This window comes from Procambarus clarkii, chromosome 24 (genome assembly GCF_040958095.1).
Source record: "Procambarus clarkii isolate CNS0578487 chromosome 24, FALCON_Pclarkii_2.0, whole genome shotgun sequence".
Taxonomy (NCBI): Eukaryota; Metazoa; Arthropoda; class Malacostraca; order Decapoda; family Cambaridae; genus Procambarus; species Procambarus clarkii.
The window spans coordinates 12,225,000-12,242,137 of record NC_091173.1 but is presented as its reverse complement, the minus strand read 5'-3'; the positions used below and the strand labels follow the sequence as shown (position 1 = coordinate 12,242,137).

The following is a 17,138-nucleotide window of genomic DNA, read 5'->3' as shown; positions in this document are numbered from 1 at the left end:
GATCTTAATACTGAGATGCTCAACGTAAATGTTGATATTTTCCTATTGGAACTTATTCCAGATTGGGACGTACACATACACAATTATCAAAAATTAATCAGCTGTTACTCCTTGTTGCTGTAAGTTTGTTAAGATGTAATAAATGTGATACAGATTCTGGTGATGTCTGCGGAGCGTCTGAGCCATGTCATGTGACTTTAGTTTCACACCAAGTAATATTTTGTATACTTCTTGGACGTGTCTGATGAACCCTAGTAGATGTCTGGCGGAAGTGAAATAAATTTTTATGACACGATAGTGCACTGAAATGTATTTTTTTGTTGTATTTATATGTGATATTTGTTGTTAACTGTCCACTTTGTGATAACTGACATGTCTTGAGACGTACAAGAGTACCTGCTTAGCCGTCCTTGTCATACCAGGTGGCACAAGGGGAAGGGCTTTAAGGGGTAGGGACCTGTAGCACAGTGGTCTACGGCCTCAGCTCACACAACCTAGGGATCCAGGTTCAATTCCCGGTCAATGCCGAAAAAGGTTGGGCACGTTATCTTGATACCTGATATTTTTCTGTAAACAAGTCGTGTCAGAGTCCTCACCCTCTATTTATGATAATTTGTCTATATTAGTTTTGCCATTTTTGTGGGTGGCACACAGTTGAACTGGGCCGCATATACAAATTTTTATTTAAAAGCAGGATAAAATATCCCTAAAATTTAAAATAATTTTTGTTAAATACTGTATGTGAAGTGCTGACCTGTTAAAAAATTTAGCCACTTATTTGGAGAATTTCAGATTTGGGAGGAGTCGCTAAACATAGTTCATGCTACAAGATCTGACTCCTTCCAGTGTATTTGGATATCAAGTTCAGTACATTCAGGGACGTTTAAGAGGGACATTTAAGAGTGTACGTTATACGCTCAAAGCATTATTTTTGGTTAAAAATAATTAGTGACTTTACCCCATATAGTATTAGGATGCTGTGTTAGGTAAGTGTTGTAAGCATCTTTAATTACTGTGAAGCTTAAAATGGATTAAAGAAGCAAGTGAATCATTTCATTATAGTCAACTCTCCTATCAATATTTTAAGACATAATTTGGTATATGATAGCTTTATAAGTTTTTCATTTACATTAATTTTTTTTCCATCATTTCAGATTATACGTATGATGAGATCATGAAGTTTTTAATTTTGAGCCAGTAAAATATTGTGGATAGCCATATTAGCAAGATCGGTGTGGAAGCCCAGTAAAGCAGAAGATGACGCAACATATGCACAGTTACTCAGGTCAGAGTTATGACCGCTGGGTAGAGCGTAACTCAAACAGCTCCACACTAGGCAAGGTCCAAAAGCAATTTTGGTTTACCAAAAGTGCTGTCATACGTAAGTTTGGGAAGAAGGAAGACGAGCATGTGGTTGCTTCTGATGCTGAACTGGATGCAAAAAAGGAGCTCTTTAAGGCTATAGAATCTAGCACCAAGGATCTGCAGGTACAGTATTGGAATTTATTGTTCAGTTAAATATTAACAATGCTTATTTTTTTGTCAGTAGGCAGGGTAATAAAGTAAGTCCTTACATATAATGAAAGAAATGCATGGAAGTCATCCAAACAAAATGCACTGAAGTGCCAAATAGTGCAAGATGTGTGTGGTAAGTTTTAATACAGTGGGTACCCCCATTTTCCGAATTCTTATTTTCCTTATTCTCGGATTATCTGAACATAGGAATTTCTGGTTTTCCAGAATTCGACCCTGAGTCCTGTGGAGTTTGGGTATACCAGGCAGCAACCATTAGATTTGCTAGATTGCAACAGTATTCACAACTTTCGTGCTATCGATTCTGCTGCAGTAGATGTTTTGTTGATTGATCCCATTTCCCTGTTCCAAAGCTCATATTTCTCAGATCATCCATGGTGTTAAGTCTAGCTTGCCTTAATACTGTAGCCTTTGGTCATGTCTGTCATCTGGGGGTCTCCTCTTTGTCCTGAATCCTTGGTACTCTCTCCTCCCTGGCAAGTTCCAATGTACTTCCTTCTCCATGTGTATTTAACTTCAGGGAGCCACAAGGGGCTTGCCCAGGAAACCAGTGTAACTCCTGCTCAGGCCTCAGCAGGCAGTGAACCCATCCCTGCAAACAAGTGGCGGAGGTGGGGCCAATAAGATAGCGTCAGTTTTGAGAGAATTCGATCCTTTGTTTACATAGTTGGGTGAGTTTATTCGCCGGGTTTCAAGGCTTTGGTCTCTTTTGAACATAGCAGTAGTTTGTTTAGACAGACATAGCAGTAGTTTGTTTAGACTTGCTGATATTCTGGTTGCCTTCTGTGAAGAGGTGGAAAAATGTCACCACTTTCTGGGCCTCAGTTAAGGAGGCCAGGTTCCAGTATTGGTTCCCAGTAGGGTTCCCAGTAGGCCTAAAGAACTCCACTGCTGTGACCTGGTAGATAGGAACCATCTGTGTATTGCTTCATGGAGGCCCCAGGACTCACCCAAAAATTGGCATATATTACAGTACATTTAATGCTGGTTTTTCTGCTTTCATTTGGTGTGCCTTTCACATTAACTAGATAATCTTTTCATAATTTTATGGGCTAAGTAAACCTCTCTGTGTGCAGACTTATCCATCCTATTTCGTCCCAATAAAGTGAAAGATTTGAAAAATTTAATACTGTACTGTACTTATTAATGTGATAATTGAAGAAGAAAAAACTTGGAAAAGTAAAACGTTTGGTACTGTAGTACAGTATTGGTTTGGAGAGATGCCTGACACTCTCAGAAAGCCTTATCTCGCACTACAGTAATTACTTATTACGATCTTTTCTTCAGTTATTCAGGGTTTCAGTTTTCTGATCACTGAGGTACCAATTGAGCCAGATAATCAGGGTCGCACTGTAATTATATAATGTCCCTGTATTTAACTTTTCTGATGTGTTTGCATTTGGACATTTGTTTTCATTAAAAACATATTTTCTTCTTGATCACTTACAATAAAGATACATACATTTTATTGATCTTTACAGATATATTTATTCCATACAGGTATTGCTTGCTGATTACCAGAACAAGATATGTGTTATGGCCCAAGAAGAAAATGCACTGGGTCGTCTCTTAAAGGAATATGGGAAGCAGGACAAGACTCGAGCTGGAAAAATGATGACTGCTGTAGGCAAAAGCTTGAGCTACACTGCCCAGCAGAGAGTAGCACTCAGAAACCCCCTGGTTCGGCTGTTCCAAGAGGTTGATACTTTCCATACTCGTGCAGTCGAGGATACTGCATGCACCGTTGCAGAGATGGAGAAAATAAGAACTGAATACCGCGGTGCGCTTATGTGGATGAAGAACATCTCTCAAGATTTTAACCCAGACCAATATCACCAGTTGGAAAAATTTAGAGAAGTTCAAGGAACAGTGAAGCAAAAGAAAGCCAAGTTTGATCGTATCAAACTGAAGAGCTTGCAGAAGATTGACCTCCTTGCAGCATCTAGATGCAACATGTTTTCTCATGCCCTTATAGTTTACCAAAATAACCTTATTACATTCTCAGACAAAACTTCTAAAACCATGAACACAGTTGCTAATAATTTTAAAGGTTATCATCCTTATGATTTTCAAGTTATAAAGGAACTTGCAGAACCCCCAGCAAAACTGAGTGATGATACTAAGGAAGAAGAAGAGGATGATGTTGACAAACTAGAAGCAGATGATGAAACATTCTTCCATGCCGAGTATCACGATGATCCGGAAACAAATAATATTAGAAGCCAAGAGAAACAGTCAACTAAGATAACCAAAAACCTAAGTAATGATCTAAATAAATCAGACAGTATGGTCAATCTCCTCGACTGCAGTGACGAGAATAAAAGCGAGGTACTAGCCTCGTTACATGAGGCAGAGAACAAGCCAGCCACACACCAAGATAATTGTGAGCAAAGTTCCCAAATAATGGATTTCTTGACAAATAATCCAGAAGTGCCTGATACAGAAAAGGATACACAACAGATGCTAAAGGAATTATTTGACAGCCCTGTCCATCAGCCACTTCCAGTATTTGGCAGTGAATTGAGTGAATGTACATCTCCAGTCAGTGCTATGGCCAACAGCTCCATCATTTCTCACGGTCTTGAGGACTTGGACACTGATTCCTTTTCCATGTTACAGAATCAGTCAAACCAGCAACCACAAAACATGTTCCTCCCATCCCAGCTTTTAGACTTTGGGATGAAAAGCTGGAAACCCCAGACAGTCCAACAGGCTACAGCACCAACTCTTCAACCCCAAACCCTTAACTCATCTTCGAACAAAACTTTGCCAGCTAATTCTTGGATGCAGCAGAAGCGTTCTCCTACGGGTACAAGCAACTTATCTAACCAAAATTTAAAGCAAGAAGTTCAAAAGTTGGATTGGTATAAAGTATTTCAGGACATTGACCCTCTAGGTGATCCAGCAAGTGCTATCTTCAACCAAGTAACAGAGGACGATAAAAAGTGTTAAGCTATATTAAGTAACTTACCTGAGAAAAGTCAGTACAGTTATAGGTGATTACAAAGGGCCTATTATTTTTTACTGAACGTTAACTTGGCTTGTCATAGCTAAGTCTTCCTAGCTCTAAATGCCTTAATATTTTTTTTATTTTTATTCATATGGAGTAATAGTTTGCTATCTGTAGCCAACTTGTTACTGTATTTAAGTTTATGTTGTCATGAAGTTACAATTTATCATTATGTTACAAGTATTATGCTAAAATAAGTCAAACAAAAGAGTACATGCATTCCACTAGTCACTTTTATGATAGAATCCCATGATCAGTTTTTTTTCTAGTCCAGATGATGAACCTCATTGACCGTAGACAGTTTGACCACAGGTTAGACTATGGCCTCGTACACAGTCTGTAAAAGTAAGTTTAGATTCATTAGGGGAGTATTGAAACAAGTGAACAAGTTGGTAGACTGATTTTCTCTCAGGTCATCACATTTTTGTAATATTTATATACATCTTATACACCTGCAACTTTACAGCACAGTTTAGCTAACAGTCAAAAGTGTATGATAGATATTATGCATTTCTTCTATTATGATGGAAAGGATCTCTTTATTTTAGTTATACACAAATACCCTCGCCAGGAGGCTCTTCTACCGCTTTAATATATTTTTTTACATCGTATTGAATTTTTCCATTAGTTTTGGTAACCTTTAAGATTTGCCATCGTGCATATTTGTGTACATGTGTATTTGAATACAGTATACAGTACAGTGCATGGTACTGTACTACTAAAGCAAGTAACCATTGGAGAATGTCCTCTATATATCCCCATTGTTTCTCATGCCAGTTTGTTTATACTAGATTATCTATTACATGGATGGTCCTTGCTTTCACCACCTCATCCAGAGTTGTTCTTTGTCTTACACCTATCTCATTCATTAATTATTAGTTGATTTAAATTAGTAATTTATTACACCCACCCTGACTATGATATATTCAGTATGTTACGTAATCAGAGGCAGATGCAGCCCCAAACTTTTGAATACGGTGTGTTCTGAAAAGACATTCATATAGACAAATAGCTATAAATAGGGAAGGGAGGTGTTCCTGGACCACCCAAAAATCAACATATATTGTAAAAACCAAATGCTTGGGATGAAAGTAACAGGTATTTATTTAACTTGAATGATATACAGAGTTGTTACTGCTGTTTATGTGAATTGATGGTTTTTGAAGAATGAAAGTGTTTAATTACTAGAGGAGGGAGCTGTACAACTGTAAAAGGTGATGATGCAAGTACACTGGTGCACCACCAAAACTTTCAACTCTTGTCAAGCATTATTATGGAACCACCTCCTTTTTGGAATTGCAAACTTTTGGAATTGGTTCATATAGAAGAATGAGAGGCTAACATATTATTTGGAAAGTCATTTGTAAGATCAGATATTCGTAAGCGTGGGATCCCTTGCACTCCACCTCCCTCACACTATGACTAGCAGGCACAAAAATGACCAGGTAATCCACGTGCCTTTGACTTACCATTACCATCCATTACCAGAGCATATCATGACCATTGCTTCTCAACACACTATCTCCTCAGAATCTCTGCATTTATTGTGATTTATTTTTTGAAAAATTGATGAAATTGTGCAATGTATGGCAAGGTTCTACAGTGGGTAAGCTAATTTTGAGTGTTTTAGTACCAGTATCATACATGCTAAACACTAATTTATCCGTTTTAAAATGTTGACACTTGGTGTTAGTATACGTTAAATTAAATTTGATGGCAATGGCATATTATAAGTTTAAGCATATCTTTAATTTCCCAAATATCTGTATATTCTGGATAGGGTATTTGTATATTGAGTACTGTATTTCTGCATTTACTGCAGTTATGTATTTTGCAATATTTTGTGCATGAGAAAAAAAACACGCTGGCCCTTCTATTTTTACACAAGTATTTTGGTAAAATTACTTTTGTTTTTGTTTTTTTTGGACCACCCATTCCTTTGTCTGACTGAACTGTATTGAGATATTCACCCCTGCTGTAATATGTATACCCTGTACATCTTGCGAATATTGTATTGGTGCATCGTTCATCATCCAACCACTTGGGCAGCGACGGACTTGCTTTATGCAGGTCGGCGTTCAATCCCCAACTGTCCAAGTGGTTGGACACCATCCCAAATCCTTATCCTGATCCCTTCCAAGTGCTGTATTGTCGTAATGGTTTGGTGCTTTCCCCCTGATATTTCCCTTCCCTTAGTAGCTACTGCACTAAGATATTCTTACATATTCCATTGTTCATCGTTGGTTGCAGTATTTGTTTCCTTCATGCATAGCTTATAATATTAGTGCATCGTGCAGTTTATGATGAAGCAGGAGGCTTCTGTTAATATTTTATTTACATTAGAATCTATTTATTTATATTAGAATCTAATACTGTATATAGAAATAGATTGGATGGTTTGCCTCTATTTACCTCTGGAAGCGCAAAAATCTCACATTGATAATTACTGCATTCACTCAACTCACATCCATGTTACAGCCAATCAATCTCTCACACATTAACATTTTGGCTTCATTGTTTTTACTGTACTTATAGCTCATTATTGCTTTATTATTGTTATTTTCCTTTTCAACATTTTCCTGGAACTTTCCTCCTACTTTATCATTTGGATATACACTAGTGTACTGTACTGTACTTACTGAGTCACTCTTCACTATTGTATTTCCATAGTCTTAGAGTAACTGCTGTGTGAATGTGATAGCCAAACCAGCTACCACACTGGTTTGGCATCATTAGAGTCAGGGTGGCCCTGCAATAGCCTTTCATGCTTGAAAGCAATTGAAATATCTGAGGGGAGTTTCAGCATGAAATTACCTTTATGATAGAAAAGCTCATAAGCATAGGCAGTTATAAGACTATAATATTCATGTTAACATTACCTTGGTACCCATTGGTTCAAAATCTACATGACTGAGTACCAGTCTGACCTCTGGCCAAGCAACAACATTGGCCACCCCCCAAGTGGTTTTTGGCTTGTATCATGGGAATTGGTGAATGTTAAGATCTGACATTACTGTGTGTTTTAGCATAGTATGTGTTTGGAGACATGCTTTGTGGCACTTTTGAACAGCTCCCCTGTATCCAAGAACTGTCATTGCCATTTCCGTGTTCGGTGGTTTGTTCCTTGGGCATCGCTGAGTGTTAAGATCTAATATTAATGTGCAATGTATCATGGTTTTATCCTTATATCAGTAGCCTTTCTTTAACACAATGCTGATTAAAGAAATATAAAAATAACTGGCCTCCCTTATGTTTCTCTTCATTCTTCTTAATCCTCATCCTCCATATCTACCCTCTCCTCCCTAAACCCTCCCCCTTCCCCCCCTCTGCTTTCCAGCCCCTTCCCACTGGCAATGAGAAGACACCCTCCTCCCCCTCCCCCCTTGGTCCTCTGCCGATCAATTTACAAAATAAGGCAGTATTAAAGGTGGTCATGCTGAAAATAAACTTTGATTTGTTATGGAATGGGGGCAACTGGAGGCTGGCTAAGAAGTAAATCAAGAAAGTGGCCATAGGTTGAAATTTGTTACATTGCGAGGTATGTTACCAAATTTTATATTGTGATAGTAGAAGTTGAGCACATGTCACTATTGATGTGGAAACAAATTACATTTACAATTTAGATACACATGTAATTTGTTCATTTGTGGATGTAGCATGTTTAATTTTTACTCATGATGGGAGTTCCATTATATAATTTTCCACTTTATGAACTAATAATTTATGTACTGTATCATAGTTCATGTACATAAAGGTAATCACGCTTTATATTTTCAGCCAGTTCATGTTTTCTAATGTATTTCCTGTGAGTACAGTGTTATTATTTAAGCTGTGTATGTTGTATTTGGATCTGAGTTATGTTGTAGTTCTTGCTCTATATACTGTATACAAGTGTGAAAAAAAGAGAATCGAATGTCAATATCATATACAGTATAGGTGTGTGTGTGTGTATTCACCTAGTTGTGTTTGTGGGGGTTGAGCTTTGCTCTTTCGGCCCGCCTCTCAAGTGTCAATCAATTGTTTACTAACTACCTGTACTTTATTTTTTTTTTTCCCACACCACACACACCCTAGGAAGCAGCCTGTGACAGCTGACTAACTCCCAGGTACCTATTTACTGCTAGGTAACAGGGGCATTCAGGGTGAAAGAAACTTTGCCCATTTGTTTCTGCCTCGTGCGGGAATCGAACCCGCGCCACAGAATTACGAGTCTTGCGCGCTATCCACCAGGCCCTTGTGTGTGTGTGTGTGTGTGTGTGTGTGTGTGTGTGTGTGTGTGTGTGTGTGTGTGTGTGTGTGTGTGTGTGTGTGTGTGTGTGTATGTATGTATGTATGTATGTATGTATGTATGTATGTCATATCCTGTGTAGAGTATCTACATGTACAGTATACAGTACATTAAATAGTATGACTCCTAAACTCTGGCAGGTTGGGTCATGCAGTCTCCACACTGTTCTGCCTTGACTCCTTGCCACTTTTACGCTCAGTATTATCTCGGTTTTCTCACTGACCCTTTGTACTTAATCGACTTCATTTTTTCATGTTTCAAGTTTCTTAGTCATTTATCTTGTATTTAATATTTTTGTGTTTGAATGATCTTGACATGTACACCAAAATGTTTTACTGAAAACGTATCCTGCTTTTCGTTATATTATATGCCAGCTTGGCATCTATTTCTTTATCCTTATTAAGAATACTCTTAAGTTATATAAAATCATTGAACTGTCAAGACTTGTTTGCAAGTCCAACATCTCGTAATGTTATTTAACAGTATTAAATATTTTAATTCTCCGATTTACGTCCACTCATTTCTTTGTGCAATATCTGGACCATCTGCTTATTATTATTTTCTAGTCCACTGTTACACTACATACTAGAGGAAGGAATCTTGGCCCCATTTGTCATACAAATTACTGGTATTATGTTCAGTTTTGTGCTCTAATTACTTCCACAGATGTTTGCATGCATATAGTCATTACACTTTAAATGCAGCAACATCAGGAACATGTTTTGACTAGCGTTCAGTGTGTGATCCACATGAGCACATTACTAGATCTCTAGATGCAGCCTCGTAAGACTGTCTTTCCTGCCTAACATTAATTTGGCATTTAGGATATTTCTGTTTTATGCATCATTTATGAAACTACGATATTGGCAGTTTTGTATATAAAACGAAAAATTCAGTCTTGCTAATGAATACTGTACTGTACTGTATTACTGTGCAACATAAGGCATATTGACTAGTCATTTTTTTATATTATTATATGTATCAGTTCTTTATCTCAGACACTGTTATCTGCAGTAATGTGAGAGTTTGATATTATATTTCTAAGGTATTTTTGAAAGAAATAATCATTAAATTTGATCATAACAAACCTAAATATGCTTTTGTTTTTTTTTCAGATAAGAGGGTTGGGGGGGTAAGAGAATTCATATATAGAACATTTATTGCAGAATACATGTGTATCCCACGTAGCCGGCTGAGCACATATCACCCATCCCCTGAGTGGTTGCCGTATAACCCTCCCTTCCTCCCACAATTAACCATGCAGCATATTCTCCAGTTTTAAATTGCAACTGATTTTACTATATAATTACAGCACTTTGATTTGTTTTGCAGTATAGTAGGTATTATTTTGCATACTTCCTATGCTGGTGAAAGCAAAGTGTTGCGAGTGTGTTGAAAGGTGAATTTGGATTAATGGGATTATTTATACTGTATTTGTTATTAAAACTGTCAAACTTGTATTTTACTTCATGTATGAATAACAATTATTTTTATGCTTATGTGCAGTACAGTTCGGTATATAGATTTTTAGCATTTTAGATGTGTATAATTGAAGCTTTAATGAAAGAGTATAATTTTTGATGCATTGATGTGCAAGCATAAATATTTATTAATAATATAGCCATGATTGATTAAAGCTAAGAATTAACCATATACAAGTACTGTAAAGTAATGTAATTTGCTGATTGTTGCCAAGCCAAGGTATTGAACATTCCTGGTCTTTTTAAGCTTTCATAGGTTGTATGAATATTTTTTGTAATCTTGAAAATATTTATAAAAAAAATATGTCGTCATTTGACCCCCGCCCCCTGGTAACTTGTTACATATTGCATATGTATTTCTTTCCATGGATGTGAAATGTGTAAGTTAACAATGGGTGCTGTTTAAATATGATTTATTCAATATTCATAAAACTAGCCACAACTGGTGAAAATCCTTCCAGACATATACATAAGCCATTGTTTATGTTAAAGTGAAATCCATGTACAATATGTATGTTTCTCATTAAAATGTTTTTATTATAAAAATTTTTATTAAGTAATCATTCTGAAATACCCATAAGTTCTGTATCATCATTCTGTGTCTTCTCAGTTAAGTATGTGGTTCAATATATAGTGTACAAGAAAATACTGGTTCAACACTTGTTTTCATGTTAAATCAGTCACACTGTAACATCACAAGACTGTATCACCCTTAAAATCACTTGTAACTCAGCAAGTTTTTTCCTAGTTCAATTTACTGAATTTCTTTACTAATTACTGTACACCCAACCACTTTGGCTGGACGGTAGAGCGATGGTCTCGCTTCATGCAGGTTGGTGTTCAATCCCCGACCGTCCAAGTGGTTGGGCACCATTCCTTTCACCCCGTCCCATCCCAAAATCCTTATCCTGACCCCTTCCCAGTGCTGCAGTATATAGTCGAAATGGCTTGGCGATTTCTCCTGATTTCTCTTTCCTTTACTTCATACCTGAATTGTTTTTTAATTGTGCATTAACCTGTTCCAGAGAGATAATTAATGTTTAGAGTTAAGATTATTCTCTTGTACTGAACACCGTTATTCCCCAGTATTACCCTGCCACCTCAGTAACTTCTATAATTTTTGTGGACCTGAATTTAAAACACGGGAGATGTTTTGGGTAATTAAAATAGATTACTCTAAGGAAGGTATTTAGTAATTACAGTATTACCATGATTGTTTCCTGCAGACGAGAATTCATCAGAAAATTAAAGAGAGTAGAGTAATCCTTGATTACTATTCTAATTTATTTAGTTAACAAGTAATTAAATATCCTAAATAAGTATTGACAGTATTGACCTACAGGCAGTATAGAGATTAATATACACTGGACAAGGAAAAAAGGACATTTACATTAAACTTTGCCATTTGTTAAACTGCTGCTAATTTCTCACTCTGGTTCCTAATACCGCTGGCTGCACTGCCCCGTCCTCCTCGAGGTCCCCAACCTCTTACTGCCTCTCTACCTCAACACTCGATTTGCCAAACATCTGGAACACACTCAAGTCCCAGAGGCCAAGCAGACGATGAGGCGGCGCAATAACGTGGCTGAAGATATGATCAAACCACACAACAGAGGAGGAAGAGACAACGACGTTATGTATTTTTTTCCCGAGTGAATGTTAGTTGTACTAAAGCAGTGGAGCTACTACAAGCTGTTCGTTCCAGGCCTTTTCAGTTCACTTAGATTATTAAAATATAGAGTGGTTTTGGGGCTGGTGGTTCAAGATCTGTTCGCTGTTCGACACTCGTTTAAACAAGGTGGAATAAGTATATGGTTGCGGAAGACAAACTTGCTAACACTCAGTAATTGAAATAGGGAACATAATTAAAAATGACATTAGTTGTAAGGACTAAGTGGATTTACTATACATATTTGTAATGCTTGGAAGGTGAAAATGTTGCATGCATACAAGGAAAGTGATCCTTACGTATGTGTGTGGATTCTAACATACGTGTGTGGATATTCGAAAGGATAGAGATATGGATATATATATACGGTATATATGAGACAGGGGGGTGGGGTGCTTTTCACCCACAGCATTATAAACTTGGAACCGCCTACCCGCATATGCCAAAAAACTTAAATTTTAAAATCTGGAAAAGATCAGCAGGCAGATGGGGGGAGGGACCATTGAGAACCCGCCGGCTTCCTGTCCTCGTCGAGGCCACTAAAGAGTTAGTGGCCCTCGGGTAAATTCAGGTAAGTTCATGGTAATGGATTTGCTCTGAGGACGGACTCCACCCAGGAATGTTCCTGCAAAAAAAAACAATCGACCATCATGAGGTAGCCCAGCTGATCACCACGTGACAGCTCGAGTGTCAGCTGGGAGCACTTTGCGCAGCGTCGCCTGCATGGCCAATTGAATTTACAGTAGCCTCGTTATTAATACAGTGTTTAGCAACATACAGAGGTTAGTGTACTGCATCAATGTATATTTTATGGGATTTAAGCTCCTTGGAATAAAACGGAGCTAAAGAAGCCTTGGTCAATATCTGGAGGACATTAAGAGCGGTAGTCAGCACTCGGAATCAATAAATACCAAAGTCTGAATATGTGAAAATGCCGGCATAAGTGCAGACAGGTGCGCATCGGGTGTTCGGGACAGCAGGTGTAGCGAGACGTTACACAGGTATCGGATAATATTTTCAGATAAGCTGTGGAAGGGACAGCTCTAAGCAAGCTAACAAATAAGAAAAGTCTGTTCTTTTTATACTCTATCAATAGCGTAAAATAATGTATAAGTACAGCGTTTGATAAGACAAAAATGGCTAAATAGTTTATTCCCTGTTCTAATTCGCTTCTTTTATGTGTGCTAAAGATTCAAGACATTTAAAAGGTTTTCTGGATTACTTTAAGAATACGATTTATCTATAGAATAAGAACTTAAGAATAAAGGAATCTGTAGAATGTCTATTGGGCCACGCGAAGCCGTTTCTATATATACACACAGCCACACCCAACCTATGTTTAAGATTTTTTTTCCGGTGACTTTGCCTGCATGATGCTACTCGATAACCTGTTCTGCATATTTATTTCCGAACCTGCTTTCAACTATTAATATCTATAAATCTAAACATATCTATCTTGCGTATATTTTGTGTTCAATCTTAGGTTGATATTTTGATAGCCTGTTTATATTGCCCTTTACACTTCATTCATGTCGCCCTTTAGCTCCTTTCTGGAGACCCTGAGGAAGGGAGCGGGGTAGGGGTGGAGGGTGGGGAGTGCTGTGTAGTTTTCTAGATGCTGGAAAAGGAGTGTTATCTAGTACTTTAGTTGTTGGGAAAGAAAGTGTAGTACTCTAGATGCTGGGAAACGGGGTGTTATGTATTACTCTAGAAGAAGGGTGATATGTAAATTTTTTAATTTTTTTTTAAATTTTGCCCCGAGGGGCGAGTTTATTGGGCAGCGCCACTCATCTTGTGAGTGGACACACCGCCATAGCAGCATGTACAACACTCCCCAATAGGAAGAAAACCCGCTGGGTTGTTCATCCTGTCACTTGTACCCAGACACAGCTGGGACTTGCTTAACTGTCTCAAGTGAACAGTTCCTCAAACAAGAAGATTAACATCTATCAACCCTTAAAAGCTTACGTTATCTTGCGGGTGCAAAATGGGGAAATCTTTTAAGAACAGTATCAATATTTGACAAATAGTGTTTTCCTAACTCAAACAATGTGGGGTTTATTATTCTACACATATTTCTAATGTCTCTCAGGTGTTCACATTCACGTAGATAGTGGTCAAGGCGGTGTCCATCACTCTCACCACAGATTCTGCAACTTCGCTGACCAACTGTTGTTTCCATTCTATATCTCCATGGATATTTGTATCCAAGACGGATTCTCGCTATTACTGATTCTCTCCCTCGTCCTCCTCCTCTTCGGCCATAATGATTGGGATTGCCAGCTGCAACCATGTTGTACCATCGTATAGATTCACTGGTTTGTGCTTCTATTCTCCTTTCCTCAGTTACCTTGTCACGGTGATGTTGCCTGACAAATGGGAGTGTTGAGTAGTCCTGTAGACGCACCAATGTGGTCTTGACACACACAAGTATGTGGTGGTATCTCAAGGGTGCACACGTAGTGTCTCGACTCTCCTTGACACACACTGTTATGGGGGGATTAAATACACCCGGTGTTAGTGTGTATCAAAATAGTATCAAGCTTGGTTGATGAGATAGGTTTCTGCGGGTGTGTTGAGACCCAGTACTCTGAGAGGGTCGCTACACCTTGCGCCACACATACCAGTCATGCGCCGCAGCGCCGAGTACTGAGGCCATGACTGCGCACATTTGCGGTTGTTGTTGTATGGAGAGTGTAATTAAGCACTTCTCAATAACTGCACAGGGTCACATATATAAAGAGCGCGCGCATATACACCCCTCCCTCCACAGATCTCCAGTATCAGCTATTGATACTGGTAATGGCTCAAAAGGGCCACCACTTACGGGCTATTCATGCCCGTGCCACCTCTTGGGTGGCTTAATCTTCATCAATCAATCAATACACCCCTCACGGGAGACATCTCCCGTCACGCAGGGTGCAGTCGCACCTCCACAGATCTCCACAGATGGCTCAAAAGGGCCACCACTTACGGGCTATTCATGCCCGTGCCACCTTTTGGGTGGCTTAATCTTCATCAATCAATACACCCCTACACCACATTGACCATCTGGTCACCACTTGGTCCGGGAGACATCTCCCGTCATGCAGGGTGCAGTCGCGCCTCCACAGATCTCCAGTATCAGCTCTTGATACTGGTAATGGCTCAAAAGGGCCATCACTTACAGGCTATTCATGCCCGTGCCACCTTTTGGGTGGCTTAATCTTCATCAATCAATACACCCCTACACCACATTGACCATCTGGTCACCACTTGGTCCGGGAGACATCTCCCGTCATGCAGGGTGCAGTCGCGCCTCCACAGATCTCCAGTATCAGCTCTTGATACTGGTAATGGCTCAAAAGGGCCATCACTTACGGGCTATTCATGCCCGTGCCACCTCTTGGGTGGCTTAATCTTTATCAATCAATACTCCCCTGAGTACACACACACACACAGAAGGCCTATGTGTGTGTGTGTGGGGGGGGGGGGGGTTAGGGGCTTGATAGCTGTGTGGACAGCGCTCTGGACTCGTAATCCTAGGGACCGGGGATCGATTCCCGGCGATGGCAGAAATATGTGGGCAGAGTTTCTTTCACCGTGATGCCCCTGTTACCTAGCAGTAAATAGGTACTTGGGAGTTCGACAGCTGCTACAGACTGCTTCCTTGGAGAGGGTGGGGAGAGAAAAAAATTCAGTTGATTGATTGACAGTTGAAAGGCGGGCCGAAAGAGCCAGAGCTCAAACCCCGCAAGCACAACTAGGTGAATACACACACACACGAAGTGGGTCCAAAGAGCTCAACCCCCACAAGCACAACTAGGTGAGTACACACTAGAAGCCTCGCGGCTGAATGGACAGCGTTCGGGAGTCGCAGTCCTATTTACCCAGGTTCGATCCCTTGGCGGAGGCAGAAAGAAATGGGCAGAGTTTCTTTCACTTTGATGTCCTGTTCACCTAACAATAAATAAGTACCTAGGAGTTAGACAGCTGCTACGGGCTGCTTCCTGGGGATGTGTGTGCGTATGTTAGAGAGAAATATTTGTAGTAGATATAACAGAGAAAAAAATAGATTGGTCAGAAAGGCGGGGTCCAAGAGCTAATAGCTCGATTCTGCAGATACAAATTGGTTCAACAGAAATTGTGAGAGGGCCTAAGAGGAAAACAGAGCTCTCTTATCACATGGGCCCGATGGGCACTTGCCCAAAGTCCCACACGAGCATATGGGCCCACGAGCATAGGACATTTCGATCGAAAATTGCGATAAACGTTTACAACAAGACTAGGAACGTTGTCGAGAAGAAGAGCTGAAAGATATTTAAAAAAACTTGAATTAATGAAACAACCGACGGTGCAGACGCTGTCCCACACACGCCCCTTAAATGTCCAACGATAAATAAAACTAAGATTATGATTATGTAAAAAGGATGTTCTAGTAATTAAACGTGTGGGTAGACTTGAGGTGGCAATGAGCGGCCGACGGGAGTGTTAAGTGACAATAGATAAGACAAGTCAGTGTTGCTGAGGCTGTGAGGGAGGGAGGGTCTCGCCGCTCCTGTAGTCGGGCTCTCGCATGCCTGGTACTACTTACGCTTCTGTGTTGGGGAAATATTCCCAAGTGCAATTAGAAACCATGTAAAGTGAAATAAAATGGCGGTGTCTGAGGAGTTTGTGAACCAACTCCGACAAGTGTTTGAGGTGTGTGATGTGGAGAACCGTGGAACTATAAGTATCACTCATCTCCTTCAGTTAGCTGGGGAACACTTCGGCTCCTCGCAGAATGTAAGTCAAATGCCCCCAAGTTGTTACTTGGAGCTCGTGCTCAACGCTTGCTGGAGTGTATGTGAACATTTGTCAACCCATAACATTGCGTTACGGTGTGTTGGTCCTTGTGTGTGTGCATTGATACATGATCATTCTTAGACCTACTGAAGAAATAGCGACAGAATTGATGTTTTCTTGCATTGCCTGTGTTGTGTGTACTTCGAATTTTACTAATTGTTGTCTGCGTGTATCACCTCACTCAGTTACTATGGTAAATGCAGCGCCTAGTAAGATACAACTAAACCTAAAACAACAACAAGATATTGTGCATAAAATCTGACTATTAAACCCGCCCGAATTATGTTGATGATGCAATATTCAGTCGAGACATAGCCACGTAATTCGTAGAAA

General features: G+C 39.5%; 2 protein-coding genes across 9 annotated transcripts in view; both read left to right on the top strand.

Annotated features, from left to right (window-relative positions):
- The first annotated feature begins 24 nt into the window (after nt 1–24).
- On the top strand, nt 25–10,858 carry ICA69 (islet cell autoantigen 1-like protein). 3 transcript variants are annotated; one of them, XM_045747906.2, is made up of 3 exons: nt 25–119; nt 1,155–1,488; nt 3,034–7,780. In XM_045747906.2, the coding sequence occupies exons 2-3, from the start codon at nt 1,258–1,260 to the stop codon at nt 4,483–4,485; spliced, it is 1,683 nt and encodes a 560-aa protein (XP_045603862.1). In that variant the 5' UTR covers nt 25–119; nt 1,155–1,257; the 3' UTR covers nt 4,486–7,780. The 3 variants fall into 3 exon arrangements, with proteins under 3 accessions (XP_045603862.1, XP_045603863.1, XP_045603861.1); XM_045747907.2 differs by having other exon boundaries at nt 45–135; nt 3,034–10,858; XM_045747905.2 differs by having other exon boundaries at nt 59–212; nt 3,034–5,615.
- A 5,622-nt stretch (nt 10,859–16,480) lies between these two features.
- nuf (rab11 family-interacting protein nuf) overlaps nt 16,481–17,138 on the top strand; it is a 228,118-nt gene continuing 227,460 nt past the window's right edge. For all 6 annotated transcript variants that reach the window (XM_069330628.1, XM_069330627.1, XM_069330626.1 and 3 more), the window contains exon 1: nt 16,481–16,745. In XM_069330628.1, the coding sequence (XP_069186729.1) occupies nt 16,614–16,745 (132 nt within the window). In that variant the 5' untranslated portion in view covers nt 16,481–16,613. The remainder of the gene's footprint in view (nt 16,746–17,138) is intronic.

What these genes read in the sequence shown, in the direction of transcription:
- ICA69 (XM_045747907.2), top strand. Translation starts at nt 1,258, where the DNA reads ATGACGCAACATATGCACAGTTACTCAGGTCAGAGTTATGACCGCTGG. An exon ending in CTAGCACCAAGGATCTGCAG is followed by an intron (nt 1,489 to 3,033) that starts GTACAGTATTGG and finishes TATTCCATACAG; the next exon opens with GTATTGCTTGCTGATTACCA.